We start from the raw sequence: 18,411 nt of genomic DNA, 5'->3' as shown, positions 1-18,411 counted from the left end.
TATCTGGTCGATTAAAATGCAATCGAACACTAAATATATGTCTCAAAATACAAAGAGACATTCAACAGCAAAATAACAAAGATTCCAATCACCATGGAAATTTTCAGCAGAAAGTCCCTCAGCAAATATAAAAAATTAAAAGCACAACATTTTTAAAAAGAAGTATAACAACAAAACTCCCGATTTCCGAGTCCCTTAGCAAATGGCAACATCAAAAGCTGAAGCATGTGAAACAAATTTATTACAACTGTTATATTCCTGACTTCGAACATACATTTTCTTATGTAGAAAATGCTTCTATATATAATAAAATTCATAAAAATTCTATTGAAATATTTAATATTTTAAATAATCATGCAAAATAACTACATACACACACACACACACACCAACACACACACACACACACACAACAACACACATCTTTAATCAACAACACTCAGAAATAACAATGAGATATAAGTAGTCTTGACAACTGTCATATATAGTTTTTTTGTTCTTTGTGAATAAGCTTATTATTATAATAATTCAATACAACATTGGATTATGTACAGTGCATAATCAATAAAAGGATAGATTTGTTCATAGAAAAAAGAGTGTCTGTGAAATATTTGCAAAACGTATCTACATTGAGTGTAAAAATCACAAAAATGTAAAAATAAGTTTATATATATGTATTACATGTTTGCATTCATCACAAAAGTTTCTCGTATACTGCCTTTAAAAAATTAAAGAAAGTGATAGATTGTGAAGATAAAGTTGAATATCTTAGTAAAAAACATCACAAAATGAAAACTATTTTCGAAAGATAGATATTTGAGTTTAACAATGTATGGTTAATATCGGTTCATTGAGTTATTCTTCTGGTTAAATCTCAAATATAAAATAATATACTATTTGAAATAAACAATCCAACTTATAAAGTAGGCTTATGATTTTGGAACAGGTGGTATTACATCGAGCTATTTAGTAGTAATACTTATTCTTAGTACTGAGTTAAGTGATTTGAAAAAGTCTACTTATCCTATTTGTCATTGATACAATGATATTGTTAGGTTTTTGTTAAACATTTTTTTCAAATTTATCAAAGTTTTATAGCACTCTCTTGTAATTGGCCGCTTAGTCATACAATTTATTAATATTTTCACATAATAAAGTGTGCATCAATTTATATATGTTCGCTTCAAATTTTGATACTTAAATAATTACTACTTTACTATTGATCCATTTCGTCACTAACAATATATCACCATAACACATGTGCGAGTGAACGGATATGGGTTATGATCATTGGCAGTTCTTTCGTGTTTTAAAAAATGATCGGAATGAGTATGTCAAAGATACCATAAAGTGAAGATTAATGTTTGAATGGGGCTATTCAAAAAAGTATGACAACTAAGTTGATTTAGTCTCATGAAATTTATAAAAAGTGTTTATCCTTATGGCTTAATTGATGGTTTAATCATTCTGCAATCAAAATTGTTTGTTGGAACTTTTGTTTCAAAGTTCTTTATAACAAAATGTATTTAAAATCATTAAAATGGATACATTGACTGTTTTTGTCAAAACATATTAGTTTTCTACAAAGTCAATAATCAATGCACAAATTTAATATAAATATCTCTATTTGTAGATTTTAACGACTGTGTACCGTGACATGAAAATGAATTTACGGAGTTCAACAGTCTTGAAAAATACATATATGTTTGGCTTATGATAACAAATACTCGCTTAAATCTCTAATATTAGATAAATAAGATCAGTTACAAGGAGTAAGAAATAGTTGTATTCACTCAAATGCACTAATAACCTGGTGTACCCCGATTATATTGTTCTGCGTATCCCGTAGCTTTGACAACTTGATCGTATGCTGGTGGCGCCGATGATTGTGTTGGATTTGGACCTGTTATTTCGGTGTAAGGTGGAGGTTGTTGCATATATCCAGGATTTTCAATACCAGTAACACCATTGTCAGCTGGCCCATGAATCTAATTAAAAAGTAAATATGTATTACACACAATTGAATAGTAGAACTTTAATGTTTGTCATTGTGTATTTTATTTCGATAAATTAGTAGATTCCAATATATGTTACAGTGATTTTTGTTAATCAGGGATTATTTAGAACTCTTGATTTATCCCGGGTCTTGAATAAAAACTAAATTCCTTACTGCTAATATATTTGTACCTACGCTTCCTATTTTTGTATATAAACAAAATAGTAATTGAGGCTTTGTTGCTGGAACTTCATATTCTTCGTGAAGACAGTTTGAGTATTCACAACTCTTGTAGATGTTCTACACCCTTTCCTAACTTTGTTCTCGTTGTACATCTTGTAATATGATTTATCGTTTAAAGGCATGACCAGCGTATAAGCAAATGCTCGGAATATGTTAAGTATTAACATATAGAAATAGACGTTTTCAATTTGAAGAAGTTACCAAAACAAGGACGCTGCATAACAAAAGTGTGTTTTATTATTGCAAAGGGATTGTCAATTTTAACTATTTTGAAGAATAATGTTAACATCCATAATATAAAAAGGAGTACATAGACCATGAAGAAATTGATAATGAATTACTATGTTAAATATACTTTATGTTAACATATGTTTATACCAAAGTTCTCTGGTAATATACATTTCCACCGAAAAAGAAAACTTATATATTTACATGTACATCCTGTTAAACAACTTATTTCATTTTCAATCATTATAGATTCAATCACGCAAAGGTTTTATACACAATAAACTTAAATCAAGGTTGTAAGGTGTTTCTAAAGTTTTAGTTTGTAACCAGGATATCTTTTCTCTCAATCGGTTTATGAATAAACTCATTATAGATACCAGGACTTTCGAACATCAGTATACTGCTATTGCCTTTATTCATCGATTCAGTTATGTGATTTTAAACAAACTTATGATACATTTTTTTATAATTCTCCATGTGTTTATGAAATAAAGTTAAACACTAAATATGCATAAGACAAGAACCACAACTAAAGGAGTCCTCGAGAGAACAAGCTATCCGACAATATAATTGGGCCCATCCCAATTCATATATCTGACCGTAATTAATTATCAGTTTTGAAAATGTCAATGAGTGTGTTTCTATTTGACATAATTATATTCCTATACTCTTTCACTCGAAAGTGACGTAACAAATGAGACTTGTGACCAAATCCTTTCATAAATGCGCAACATGACAACTCTACGTGGAGGTTACGGTCTACGTAACCTTCTGGAGCACATGCGATTAGCACAGTTTTGTGTGATCTTTGTCTTGCTAAATTGTAAATGTTGTGATCAGTAGACAATTTGTTTGTTTGGCTATAATGGGTAAGATTTTCTTAGACCATCAGTTTGATAACTGCTGCCTTTTAATCCGTTATTCCTTAAACCTTGATTGATATCGATTAACTATTACTTACCACGGTTCTGTGAATTATTGTAGTCGGATGTGCAATAATCACGCCTCGATTACTACATGAATTTCTGTATCTATCGGAACGTCTATAACAAATAGCTACCCAGATAATTATCTTTAGAAATACCACTATAGGAACTATCCTGAAAACAAATTTTACAATACATAGAGTGTACTTGTTTTAACACTTCACAGTTTTGGTTCGTATGCATTGTATGAAAAATAAAAGTTTCTTAGATAAAATTGTAAATTCGAAATGTATTTTGGTAATACTTTAGTGCTATAAGACGCTAGTAATATAACAAAAAAATGTTAAAATCAAAAATCAAAAAAAAAAATCTATGTTGTGTCATGCGTACTATAGTTGGTCTGTTTGTCCTTTTCATTTTCAGCCATGGCGTTGTCAGTTCATTTTGATGAGTTTGACTGTCCCTCTGGTATCTTTCGTCCCTCTTTTGCAAAATTTATTTCGACAAACAATTCTGTTATATTAGTATTTTTCTTTCTTGCTTTTTGGATTTGTTTATGGGGCAAAACAAAATGAATTAAACTACTGTTTTTCGTGTAAGGACCAATATTTAGATTCTGCTATTAATCATATGATAAATGTTGTTAGTACATTTTCAGTTTACAAATGTATTTAAATGTAAATTTATGTTATCTAAGGTTGCCATTCCCACGGGTAAAGTTTACTTTTGACATTATTTTATTTTTGTCCTGTTTGATTTTGGTTCTTCAACACGTTTATTTTATTTGTAATCTAGAGGAATCTGATCGTCTTGAACATATCTGGGTGGGATGTTTTCACAAAAGAGGGACAAAAATATCAAAGGGACACACACATTCATAAATCTAAAATAAACTGACAACGCCATGGCTAAAAATGAAAAAGACAAACAGACAAACAATAGTACAAATGACACAACATAGAAAACTAAAGAATAAACAACACGAACCCCACCAAAAACTAGGGGTGATCGCAGGTGCTCCGGAAGGGTAAGCAGATCCTGCTCCACATGTGGCACGTGTTGCTTATGTGATAACAAATCCGTTTAACAGTCTTAACTCTTAGTTTAATATATTTCTTGTGAGCAGCACCCCTCTATCAAGAAAATCCTGATAGGAAATGCAAGCACGGGAATATCGTATCAATTTGGAGATATATACCCCGTATGCAGGTGCTGCTGGAATGTTGCTACTTAGAAATGGAAAATTCACAATTGGAAAGCTGAAGTCATCTCTTTTGTCGTAGAGTTTAGTTTTCAATCGACAATTTCTAAATGTAAGTCAAGATATGAGGCCGACTTAACTGTATCTGTAGTATCCTTTATCTCTAGTTCGATGGGATAGATGCGTTCCACATATTCACCAAATATTGAATTATTTAGTAATATATAAATATTATTTTGAATACTTTACATAGCTTAATACTCGAATGCATATTTCTGATCTTTGTTTTGTCTGTGTTTGACTGTCAACGAATGCTTGAGGTTGTATACTATTCAATTTGATTTGTTTATACTTACACATATAACGACGATGGATCTCCCATTCTAAAATAACAAACACAAAGTTGCTCAATACAAGATTTAAATGTATCGCATATCCGGTATTAAGTTATCTAAGTATTAGTCATACATATGATGTAAATAAAATCCACAAATTACATCCAATGTATAAAATGTATAAAAAGACATTTACATCATAAATTCAGTTGAATTTATGTCCTGTATAGACAGGTATGAATAAACAAATAGGTAATGAGATAAACGTGGGGAGGATAATTCATTATATTATTAGGATTTTTTAAAACATTTACACACTTTACCGACATGCTTTTAACATTAGGGATCAAACAAATCTGAACAATTCTAAACTTTTTTTGTCATATGATTGCAAAAAAAACCAAAGATGCATTTAGAAAGAAATTCAATTCAGGTTAAATATAAGACTGACTTTTTACCATAGTAAAAGGGAAGAACGCATTATACTTTTATGGCCGCTAACACACCCTTTAAATGATTGTATACATCTACAGCTGACTACGACAATGGCAGGTAAAAGTGTGTCAAATGTAAAGGGTCGTCTCAAAACTAGTAATAGATCATAGCAGTAGATATACTTAATATATAATTTGTATATATCTGTATCTTATGTTATTATTAATTATAACAATGAACACTTCTTGAAAGTCCTCGGGCATGTGTATATAACATTAGGTAATAGTAAGGCATGTGTAATTATTAGATTCAAATATAAAGAGTAATCATTTATTATAGATACATCATCTTTATTAAGATTCACACCTCAGACTGTTAATCTGGTGATAATATCTTATGTTGAAGGGTAGAATAGAGCAGCCAAAATGGACTGATATAAATCAAAATATATCGAGAAGGAGACGATTACAAGGTAGAATCCGTATGAATTCAAAATGAGTTCATTGCTTAGTTATCAAAGTATAAAATAATAATGTATGTATTAGACCATATACATAACTAGAAATCTAACAGAAAATGTATTATGATGACGGACTATATGTAACAACCAATATTTAATCATCATGTTGATAATCATAAACATGTCTATTTGTATTTCCAAGTTAGTATTTGTACATTCGATAAAATGTGTTTAACTTTTTTTTCATCTTTTCACGTAGATGACTTACCTTTATTTATCAATATTGTATCTTCTCTTAATTTTACATCGATAAAAGCTGAAATACTTCCTGAAAGCTTATATGTATTAATTTTACGTAAGCAATACAACAAAGTTGGCGATCCTAATCGACCTCAAGCCGGATGTATATAAACTTACCTTTATAATCTATAAATAGAGATTATTTTCTTGCTATAGCTATAAAGTATAAATTGCACTAGGGATAGATTAAGGTAGCACTACAGTCTAACAGTGATTTTTTTAAGATATTTTTTTTTTCACATAATTTTGAAGTAAGTATTATTCTGCACAATTTGTAAAAATCCAAAAAATCATTATTATACCACAACAGCTACAAAAAAAGCATAATAGGGAGAAAATTGATAATGAAATTGTGTAAGTAAAAGCACATGGTGATTAATCTAAAAATATAGGCATTAAGGAGGGGCTAATATGTCAATCATCTGATGATGCCATTGTCAAACTGTTAATCACTGACCACAAGATAAATAGTGTTGTCTTATCTCATTGTATCATGTGTATTGCAACAAAAGTAATTTATATAACTTTGAAGCTAACAGAGAACAGGGAAAATTTATAATAAAAAGGAGAAAATCTTAAGGGGAAAAAACTAACCAAAATGAACAAAACTATATATATAAGGATAATAGTATGAAGGCATTTTGGAAAACCTCTGACAAACTTTAAATTTTAAGGTTCTTACTACAAACATGACAAACAAAAAGAATATGGCTTTGAGTCTATCTTCTGTTAGAAGTTTTAGTCTCTTTATATGATTTTAAGTTTATGTGATATTTTTCAATTCCATAAAACTAAAAAATCACGTTGAACTGTCTATTTTCAGAAAGGGGATGGTCTAAGAACATGTCTTTTATTGCATAATTTTAATGTTCTCGCTTATTTAATGTATACAAATACAAATGAAAATCATTCTTCATAATGATAATAGTGATGTCAAATATTGATTATATGCAGCTGGTCATTCCTGTTATTCTTTTATCTTAGACTGTCTGGATAGAGATGGAGCTTTGTCTATATTTAATTACTACATCACAGATGTTGGTCAAATCTGTGACGTCAAACTCACGCCAAATACAAAGTTAGTGTTGGTCAGTTCACATATAATTCAAAATTAACAGTATTAGAGCATCAAAGACACAAAGTGTGTGGTTTTATTGATAAAATAAAAGTGTCAGAACACTCCTGATGTGTTCTCAGTGAAACTTTTGTATTAATGATGCATTAAAAGCGGTTCTAAGGCGGAAATTCAGTTTCTAGGTCATTTCTCAAAACAATTTTTCATGAGAAACGTTAGCAAAAAATGAAAATGGAAACTTCATGGGTACCCCTTTTGGTTTGACTTTGAAATATGTGATCAAAGGGAGTAATTTCGACAATATCGTGTCCCAGTTTTTGGGATAATTTGTTTCTAAATGAATTTATAGGTGTCCAAAGATGAAAGATTAAGTGAGGTTTGGCACCCAGCAGTTAAATCAATATATCTTCCTACTGGAGGTTTATATCAAAAATCGTAGACATAGTTTTGTTTATAGTGTATGTTTGATTAAAGCGATAAAAAAAATACTACCATTTGACCTGAATGTGCCATTTTCATCAAAGTTGAAAGACCTCTTTTTTGGCAATTAAGGAGCTATAATTTAAGATTAATAACACCAAACGAAATTATCGACAGACTAAAAAGAATTATTATTTCAGTTTATAATGAGTTAAAGATTTTAAAAATATATTGAGTAGTTTTGGAGAAATTTATCTTTCAAAACTGTTGGTTGGAAAATTCTGACTGTAGTGCTATCTTTAGAGCACAGTTTTCTGATAAGTCGCGTTTTGTACTGATGTGATTCTACCAGTCACCATTCTATAAATAGAAAAAAAAATATTGTCAACAATTTTTCATGTTGTTACCAATTATTTCTACAAACTATCATGAACAGGTCATGTATTTGGATATCTTAAAGTCATAGGAAACCTCAAATCAAAACAAAATAATGCATATGTTTTTTTTTATAAATCAATGGATAGTTTTCATTATAAAACTTATGTATAATAATTTTTTTCTGAAGAAAATTCTTTAATTTATTCATATTTAGAAGAAGTTTATTTTTTTTTTATTGCTTCCAATTCCTTCGACATATTTTCCGTATGCAAAGTGATCTCAGTGTGACCCATCTCGTATAAATACGGTGATCACAATACGCATGGATGTCCTTAAAATAAACTATTATCTGAATTTACATGTTAAACACGTGCTCAATTTCCATGCTTTTTTGTTGATTTTTTGTCGATTGTTAACAGGTGACAATCGTTAAACTTCGGCTTCAAACACGAACTTTAATTATCTGCCAAATTTTCATAACAACACTGACATATTGAAAAAAAATTGACAATTATACGAAATTTGCACGAAAAAAATGATAAATTCGTGCACAGAAGACTAAATTTATGATGTTTGTATGGATTGGTTCAAGAGTTGGAAGAACTTTTTCACCGGTCACTCGTTTCTTATGACTTTAAATACACCTTTTAATGATATATGTTTACACGTGTAATTAAGGCGTTTCAAAAAACCTCATCTTTTAACTGTTAGTATATTTTTGAAAGACCTAATTTGTTTCTTATATACACAGACACTGTATAATTAGTTCGTTGGCAACTGCTTTTCGTAACTTCCACACATCCTCGTCTTTCAAGGGTTTTGAATATTAATCTGTGTTGCATTGAGGTAACTCATCAGAAGCGCTTCGGACGCATAAAATCAATAAAATGCTTTTTCTTTTATCTAATGCACTATGTTGAACAATTGCTGTTGACTGTTAGTCCAAAGAGGCTTTCGTCAACCAAGCTAGTAAATATAATTTATAAAGAATCTTTCTCAAATATTATCATAGTAAATTTTGAAATATCCAAGCAATAACGGTTTAAACAGCATCAGACAAAACATAGGCAAAATATATCATTTGACATTCAATCTCATTTTTCGTGTTGACTTTTGGTATTTTTTCTACCCCTTTTGTTTACTAGGTCTTCATGTGCTTTTTCTCATACATCATTAAATTTCCCTGCACCTCTCGTTTTTTTTTTCGCTTTTAATTGTCGAGTATACATATAATCAATATATTAAATCTTTTCGTCTTGAAGGGGAAATAACTTAAGCTTTTATATCAGTCTTTTGTCTTACTCAATAAAGTACAAGAATGTGGATCTTTGATTAAAAATTATGTTTTCGTAACAATTCTATTGGCTAACCATAACGTGTGACAAAAGTACAAGCAACAGCATGTTCACAAATGTAAAATTTATTAATGTACCACACTAGGAGCTTCGTCTGATTATTCTTCCGGTGCACATTCGACCGCCCTAGTTCGTGTTGCTCAGTCTTTTGTTTGTCATTTTATTAGTCTGTTTATTTATTTTTTATTTAACCCGCCATTGCTTTGTCAGTTGTTTTTCTTACTTATGTATTTTACATTTACTTCTGAGTTTGCACGTCTCTTTTGTATTATTCGCCTTTTTTGTTGTTGATATACGACATTTTAATGATTTTGTTAAAAATTCAAGCATTTTGCATATAATGTACATGTATCATACATCGAAATTATTCACTTCTGCACATGTTTGCATAAACTTGCACTCAAAGTAGACGTTATCATCTAGTGTTCTTTTCATATGTAATCCGGTTGGCCAAGATACTGAGAACCAAACTTTGCAAAATATACTGCTCCATGTTCTCTGCAAAGTGATTGGTTGTCTCATTGGCACTCATACCACATCTTCATATATGTATCTACTAACCAAGGTGCTCCACAAAACCTCTTTCTCAACTAATAGAATCAATTTTAGCAGCAATTGCATCAAGGATTAAGAACTGTTTGCATACTTTCTACTTTGAGGGCGGTGTGAATCGGACGTTAACTACTTAACATGTCCAAAATTTGCATGAAGTAAAAACAATCCAGTCTCTTTTCACGTAGAATAGAATAAAAAGAAAGTGTTTGCTTCCCTTTACATTTGCAGTATTTTTTTGGTCATATCGCTTTTCCAATGATGGGATATTTTACATTTCTGTTTTCAAATGTTGGGCTTAGGCATTCCTGATGAAGTTATATCCAGAAAAGCGCTTCGGATGCATGACATTTATAAAGACTTTTGAATGATATTTAGGATCAAAATAATGACGACTTCAGTATGTATACCAAAGAAATTTATCCTGTTGAACTTACTTTCAATAAAGCTAATACTAACAATAAATACTGTTGTAAAGTCATTACAAATCGCATACTTTGGCTTTAATATTGATTCACTTAATATATGGTATTTGCATCGGAACTATACACATTTATATAAAAACCAGTTGTTGGCATGACACGGGTTATGTTCTTTTCATATATTTTAGGATGGAATGATACTAAATCCCTAACAGGAAGGATTGAGCCTGATATTCATATGACGAAGACATAATCTTCCAACCAGTTTAATTGAAGTCAGGAGCTGGCATGACAGTTAACTGCTAGTAGTCAATGTCTAATTTATTTTTGTTATTTTGTTTATTTTCTTTGGTTACATCTTCTGAAATCAGACTCGGACTTCTCTTGAACTAAATTTTAACGTGCGTATTGTTATGCGTTTACTTTTCTAGTTTAGTATTCTATTCAGGTAGATAAATTAAGACAAAATAGCATTTTTAATAATAATAATAAAAAACAAGTCTTTTTCAGTGTTAGAATTATGTTATATGTCAACTAACATAAGATATTGTAGAATGAAAAGGAAATATTTTATGATTGCTGACACTTGAAGGTGTCCTACTACATTATACATGTGTAACTTTGGTAATCTCGTGTTTGAAAGAAGACAACAAGTGTAAAAACAGCATTTCTGAAAATATTGACAGTCGTAAAAAATCAATATTGATGCAGTATGTGACTTAAAATATCAATTGTAAATTCATGCAAAAAAGAAGATGTATTTTTAAAAAAATTGCAAATTAATATATATATTTGTAACTTATTTCTACTTTTTTTTTTACAAATTGATACAAATATATATTTGTAAACTTATTTCTATTTTTTTAAAGTAGTATTGATATTTGTAAACTTATTTCTATACCTTTAACAAACTTTCTGTCGATTTTGTATGCACCATATGTGTATTGAAACCCTATAAATGAATGCAAAATGATAAATGCTTTAAACAAGTTAGTGGTAAATCATTATTGAATATAAACTACAACTATTATTTGTCCTTTATTGTCATAAATAAAAGCTTAAAGCAAAATCATTCAAATAAAGGTTAATGGTAAGTATTCACAAGCAATAACATTCGTATTCATCAAACTTAAATACACTAATAACGCGATGCACCCTGACCATAATCTTCTGCAAAGTACAGTCCTTTGGTCATTTGCTCGTATGATGGAGGTACCGATGCTTGTCTTGGGTTTGATCCAGTTGCATCGGTATAAGCTGGAGGCTGCTGTAAATATCCAGGATTTTCTATACCAGTTATACCATTTTCAACAGGCCCTTGAATCTAATAAAATAAATAAATATGTATGAACAGAGGTAATAATTAGGTATTGACCTTCTTGTCGCTTTTGACATGAATACGGATCAAGTATGGTCATATTGTTAATGTAACCTGACAGACATTTAATTAGTCAGAATGCTAATGCATATGATCAAACTCTTGTGTGTCATTTTTAGTAGCAATAAACAAAAGAACTTTGTCAATCGAAACATGCTTGGAAACTATATCTGCCCTTGAATATTCACTAGATAACATTTTCTTCGCTTTGAAGAATCCGTATATCGTCAAGTTATCGGGATTCTAATGCGGACTTAATATGCACCACTTATTGCGGACCTGTTTTTGTATTGCTATGATTTACAATTTATGACTAAAATCAGCAAAGTCTCATCGAAACAACATCTGATAAAAAAAAATTAATAATACTTTTAGATATTTGGATGATATATTGGTTCTCAATACGACTTCATTATGTATACTTGAGAAATTTATCATGTTGAACTTACTTTATATAAACATAATACTAACAATGACCACTGCCCTTTCCTCGATATTGATATCTATATCAGTTACGGAAAGCTTAATACAAATATATATGATAAAAGAGATGATATTTCATTTCCTATTGTTAGTTATCCGTTTTTAGATGATGACGTTCACTTGTCCCCGTCTTACGGTGTTTATATATCTCAACGTGTACGATTCGCTCTGGTATGTAACGACTACTTAGATTTTAGCAAGAGAAAATTATGTATTACTGAATAATTATAACACCTGGGTTTTCTCACTAGTCAGAACATCGGTTCAAGGACATCATTCAAAAATATAACTCATGCTGACATCTTATACGTTCAAGTATTTCACATCCAATCTTACATGTTAATATTCTTTACCAAGCACAAACATGTCAGTATTCACCTCAGAAGCTAACAAAAACCTTTAAGAAAGGATATAGTAACGATAATGTTGTCAGGTCATAAACGACTGCATATTTTGGCTTTACTATTGATTCATTTAAAGGATCTTTGCATCGCAACTAAACACATTTATTCAAAAACCAGCTATTGGCATAACACGGGTTATGTTCTTCTCTTATATTTTATGTTGGTATAATACGAAACACCTAGCAAAGGCATTGTGCCTGATTTTCATATGATGAATACACAATCTTTCAACCAGTTGAATTTTAGGTCTGAAGCTGGCATGTCAGTTACTGCTAGTAGTCTGATGTCATTTATGTATTTTTGTTATCTTGTTTATTTTCTTTTGTTGCCTCCTCGGACATCAGACTCGGACTTTTATTGAACTGAATTTTACTGTGCGTATTGTTATTCGTTTACTTTTCTTCATTGGCTAGAGTTACAGGGGAGGACTGAAATCTCTCAAAACATGTGTTTTTTTTCTAATTTTACTTTCTTATGTATAATTCGGAGTCTAGTATGACGTCCATTATCACTGAACTAGTATAGATATTTGTTAAGGGGCCATCTGAAGGACGCATCCGGGTGCTAGAGTTTTTGACTGCATTGAAAACCTGTTGATGACCTTCTGGTGTTGTCTGTTCTATGGTTGGGTTGTTGTCTCTTTGACACATTCCAAATTTCCATTCTCAACTTTTTTATAAGCAATATCAAGTTTATCAACAATTTAAGTGTTTACTTTAAATCATTTGCATTGTAAATGAGTTTATATGAGTACATATGATACCTAGTTTTTTAACATAAAAGTATATTTACAAATGTATGTATAAGAACTCGGTAGATTATAAAGAAATCGAAAATGCATTACTTTTTTTAAATATTGTAATAGATCTGTATTTACAAATATATAGTTCAAGCTTTTGATCTTTGATATTGTATATCATTTCTGAATCTTTTGAATTTCTAATTAGTTCCAAATTGTAATAAAAGATAATCAAATAATTTATTGTTTTATGTTAAACGCCACTTCCGAGAGTCACTGACGAGTCTTTTGAAGACGAAACGCTCGTCTGGCACGAATTTAAAGTTGCAATTCTAGGAGCACTATTTATTGCAGGAGGAAGTCGGAGTGCTCACCTTCGGATGGAAAACCGATTTCCCTAAGTAATTAAGGTATGAGCCGAGAGCACCAGTAACGTGCTAGATGCGAATTTAGGACCATGGTTGAAAAATAAAAGCCAAATCTATCTAAAGACGACTTATATAACCTACGAAAGTTTTAAAAATTTAATAAACTAATTGATGAAAAACTTACTACAAATTTTTCCGTACATTCAAATGTTCAGGACAATTTTGAAAAGTAAATATTCAAAATTAGGGTTTTCATTGCACATGAAACATGAGTTCAAGTTTCTTTTCTGAGGGGCACATTTCGTTTTTACTAAAACAAAAAATCTATAAAAAAAAAAGAGGTTATCTCAGATGATTCAGCGATACACTAACTTACCACTGTGCGTTGAATAACTGTGGTTCGTGCAGGCCTGTTTGAACATCTATAACAAACAGCTACCCAGAAACCTATTTTTATTATGAGCACAATAGGAAGTACCCTGAAAAAGAGTTACATTAAATGGAGTATTTTATCTTACAACTACACATTTTATTTGTGTTGATCATTTATTACAAATTGCATGAACGACTTCTTTAACTAACATATAAATCTAAATACTATGAATTCATTTATATTCGTGGGTACCAATTTTTGTAGAAAACTTGCTTTTATCGTGGAAATGTAATTTAGTGGTTTTTGCCAAAGTCTGTATACAACCCTTTACAAAATTTGTAATTCGTTGAATATTTAAAATCGTTGTTCACTTGTACCTACGAAAACCACAAATGGTATATATCCAACGGATAATGATGAATTCACAGTATGCTTTTTTTTTTTTTTTTTTTTTTTCTTGCATTTAAACTTTTAAAACACTCTTAAGATAAAATACCTTAATCCTAATCAAACTTCTTTTTAACAAAAAACAAAATGTCTAATAACATTCTTTATCCATATTACCTGAGATTATCAATTACAGCTTAGTCGGCAATAATACAAATGGTTTTCTATCCTTGAGAGTTCTAATAAATCTACCTACATGAAATAGTTAATGACATGGTACTGCAATAGTAAAGGCGATTCATTGAGAATAAAATTTCCCACTGATAAAGTATATAAATAAACTCACCATATATATCAGGATTGGGACAATGATAAAAGTTAGAGCTTGCTTATGGAATTTTTTTGGAATGATATTTTGTTCAGTATAGCCCTAGTTTGATTTTCATTCCAACACAATTAATGAAATTTACTTTCATACTTTTCACGATTATTTCCAAGGGAACCATATTTCGATATACAATTTGTGCATACAGTGCCTAAAGTCTTTTCATATATTTAGGTCGTGATTATATGCAGGTAACACATGTTGCGGTTATTACACATATTTTCGTTCAATTAAATATATAGTAGGATATTCATCAACTTGATTTTTTGGTTTTGTTTTTCTTTCTGTATGTCATGTTTCAAGAATTCAGTTTAAATGATGTTAATTTTTTCAACCTTCAAAGTCAGCAACAATTAATTTAACAACATATCTTACCTTTAGCTTATTAATTGTTTCTACCAGTCTTAAGCAAATGTTATATTAGGGTTCGAATTTACACGTTTTTCTTTATTAACTCTTATAGCCGTACAAGAGGCTCAACCTTACTTTCTGACAAAGAATCATACTTTGAGGTATTAAAACAATCCAACGTATGACCATATGGTGGAAACAGAAATAAATTTCACTATCTGTTATAAGCATAGTGTATATATCCAGTAGTAATTAACTAATATTCATTCATTTGGATATTATAAACATATTGGAACCGTATCGATACAATCCACTGTCATTATGGCATTCCTATGATTAATGGTCAAATCTTCGACAAACGTTTCACACGAAACAGTTTATAAACGAGAATTGTTAAACGAAGTAGGAATTCGGATACGATAACAAACTCGAGACTGGGGTTGCTCGTTTGTTATTCTACTCGGATCCTCTACGTCTTATTAATTTTGTATTATTTTTTTCAGCTTAAGTCTTAATGTTTTCAAATTGCTATTCAAATGATTCAGTATATAGTTATCCAAGGTACCAGGCTTATAATTTGATACACCGCTTCGTCTACAAAGGGCTCATCAGTGACGCCCAGATCAAAATAGTTAGAAAACCAAAACGAGAACAAAGTTGAATAGCATTGAGAATTCAAAATTCCTAAAAGGTTGTGCCAAATACGACTAAAGTAATCTATGACTGGGTTTAGAAAAGCCTTAGTATTGCGAATAATATATATCTTTGCAGACAGTAAATTCATAAAAATGACAATTTCATCTGCATTTGCTTTTTAGGGTCGGTATACATTTAAAATCTTTTTGATATTGGTAAAAATCTTGATATTTTAGATAACTATATATTCATTTCGAGGCAGCAATGTTCCATTACATTTCAAACAGAAATATTTTTACATTCGAATATTTTTAAAACATGACAACATTCATACTTACACAAACAATGGAAAACTTTCGTCTCCCATTCTGAAATAACAAACAATATGTGTGTAATACAAAACAGCGAATAACAACCATTATTGCAACGTATAATATTTCATACATGATGTGTGAAACAACATAGATTTCGTATGTTTAAATGACAGGCGTGTATAATTATACCAGGTCTCATAGTGATCACCTAAAAATAACGGATTATTGATGTAATGGTGCTTTTACACTTATTCCTTCGAGAGAAAAAGTGAATGATTATATTTTTGTTTTGTGATACCAGTGACAGACAACTTCCAGATTGTCGTGCTTTTTCAATTTTTTTTTTAATTCAGAAATGTCGTTAGGAACGAACACACAGTTGTGATAATAACTAATCATAGAATTCAAAAATCATGTTTATGGTAAGAAGAAAATGCCTTTAATATAATCAGCTTTACCACTTAAACTATTATCTCTCAATACGCCATGCATATACTGTTTATTCTTGATAAATTGTTTTCTACACAAACGATTACTTTCTGACACAAAGCTAAAAATGTTATTGCAAAGATTGTAAAAACATGCAAACCTTTAAAATGTTTACATTTGTGCGTTACTTTGGGACAGAGTGTTCTTCAAAACTGATGTTTTCGTGTGTCCAATGAGACGAATAACAAAAGATTACTCCCGTACATCATGGATTTAAATCTTTCAGACTCTGCTTGTTATAAGAATTTCGAACACGAATATTGAACTCAAACACAGCATTTAACCAATTAAAGTACGGGTCTTGGTGCTTCGAGGAAACATTTTGTACTTCGATAGATTCTCGTGTAATACTGTAATTGGGTAAAATAAAAAGTAAAATCACAAACATATTATACTCCGAGGAAAATTCAAAATGGAAAGTGACTAATCAAATGAAAAAACATATCAATCGAATGGAAAATAACTGTCACATTCCTGACTTGGTACAGGCATTTTCTAAATATTATACAATAATCTTATAAAAATATAGCTCACAAAAAATGTGGACCACTACAAAAAATTTCCTTTTGAGATTTTATTGAAATTAGCATAACAAATTCTGGAGTCCTGGGTTCATTATACAGAATAACGGCCTTTTTATGTTATTTTGTAACATCAAGTGACAATCAATGCATTATATCATGAAAAGAACAAGTTAATGGGATATTAGTATGAATACAACAACAACAAGACGTAGCAGTAAGTACTCAAAATGTTAAACATTACAACAGAGCACGTTATCCACCATAGATAGGCCCCTAGATGAAGATAAGTCCAAACAAATATAAAGGGATACATAGGGAACGAGTAAGCTCTGTGATTAGATCTAGGCCGAATATCAAAGCTTTGTTTAAGTATTCAGTATTCAGTTTTACTTGAGATGGTATGATAAATATTTAAATGAAATCATTAGTACAAGTCTTGTTCAAGAACAACCAAGTACTCACTTTAATTGAACAAAAATAAAACTTTATTCACGCTTGTTTTTCTGAATTAACTTTTCTCCATTATGAACAAAAATATCCAATCATTTAAAGGTAAAGGATGTACACAGACATAAAGAACTAAGTGATTGAAGAGAGTTAAATTTATTTCAAGATAACTTAGCATGAGGATCCTTAATTTTCCAAATCTCTAATGGTATGCTAAGTTGTTTTATAAATCAAAAAAGTATCGAAACACTGACTTAAATGAGATAATGATACTCACAGGGTTAACAATCTACCGTCAGCGGTATTTACCAAGTACAAGTTAACTCCATTTAAGTTTATCAATTGAATGCGTCCGAATCACCTTTCTGTGTTTAACTTTTTCGGAGACGCTCCAACAAAAGTTTTTGAAAGGCAAGTATAAGAAAAACTCAAAACGTCATGAACCAGAAAAATAGAGGTACATCTTTCTAATGTCATGTTTTCCTGAGGAAGTAATCATATATTCAATTAACCCATAACAAAGAAGATATTTCTTTTAACAAGAACGAATGAAGCAAATAAATATGAAGAGGAATATTTCGAATCACGTTTTTTTTCATTTTGATCTTATATCTTTTGTAAATTAATTAAGGCAGATGACTTACCTTTATTTATCAAAGTTTGTCGTACAAAACTGCGTATTTAGGTTTTACAAAACACTAATTTGTCTACTTCCTGATACCTTATATTTTCCAGTTTGCGCAAGCAATACAATGAAGTTAACGACCCAAAACCACATGAAATACCTTTTGCATCATTTAATAATGT

General features: G+C 30.4%; 2 protein-coding genes across 2 annotated transcripts; both read right to left on the bottom strand.

Annotated features, from left to right (window-relative positions):
• Nucleotides 1-224: 224 nt before the first annotated feature.
• On the bottom strand, nt 225-6,232 carry LOC134721917 (uncharacterized). Its single transcript, XM_063585216.1, has 4 exons — nt 6,093-6,232; nt 4,951-4,977; nt 3,429-3,567; nt 225-1,988 (listed from the first exon to the last, which is right to left on the bottom strand). Exons 2-4 carry the CDS (start codon nt 4,974-4,976, stop codon nt 1,803-1,805), a joined length of 351 nt encoding a protein of 116 aa, XP_063441286.1. The 5' UTR covers nt 4,977; nt 6,093-6,232; the 3' UTR covers nt 225-1,802.
• A 5,119-nt stretch (nt 6,233-11,351) lies between these two features.
• LOC134721915 (uncharacterized) lies at nt 11,352-18,355 on the bottom strand. The gene is made up of 4 exons (XM_063585214.1): nt 18,249-18,355; nt 16,169-16,198; nt 14,075-14,177; nt 11,352-11,650 (listed from the first exon to the last, which is right to left on the bottom strand). The coding sequence occupies exons 2-4, from the start codon at nt 16,195-16,197 to the stop codon at nt 11,465-11,467; spliced, it is 318 nt and encodes a 105-aa protein (XP_063441284.1). The 5' UTR covers nt 16,198; nt 18,249-18,355; the 3' UTR covers nt 11,352-11,464.
• Nucleotides 18,356-18,411: the final 56 nt, after the last annotated feature.

This window comes from Mytilus trossulus, chromosome 6 (assembly GCF_036588685.1).
Source record: "Mytilus trossulus isolate FHL-02 chromosome 6, PNRI_Mtr1.1.1.hap1, whole genome shotgun sequence".
NCBI lineage: Eukaryota > Metazoa > Mollusca > Bivalvia > Mytilida > Mytilidae > Mytilus > Mytilus trossulus.
This window is presented reverse-complemented; position numbering and strand designations above follow the sequence as displayed.

Excerpts from the sequence above, each read along its gene's own strand:
- LOC134721915 (XM_063585214.1), bottom strand. The coding sequence starts at position 16,197 with ATGGGAGACGAAAGTTTTCCATTGTTTGT. Across the intron at positions 14,178-16,168 it reads GAAAGTTTTCCATTGTTTGT|GGTACTTCCTATTGTGCTCA; the intron begins GTAAGTATGAAT and ends ACTCTTTTTCAG. Across the intron at positions 11,651-14,074 it reads CAGTTATTCAACGCACAGTG|ATTCAAGGGCCTGTTGAAAA; the intron begins GTAAGTTAGTGT and ends TTATTTTATTAG.
- LOC134721917 (XM_063585216.1), bottom strand. The coding sequence starts at position 4,976 with ATGGGAGATCCATCGTCGTTATATGT. Across the intron at positions 3,568-4,950 it reads GATCCATCGTCGTTATATGT|GATAGTTCCTATAGTGGTAT; the intron begins GTAAGTATAAAC and ends ATTTGTTTTCAG. Across the intron at positions 1,989-3,428 it reads CAATAATTCACAGAACCGTG|ATTCATGGGCCAGCTGACAA; the intron begins GTAAGTAATAGT and ends CTTTTTAATTAG.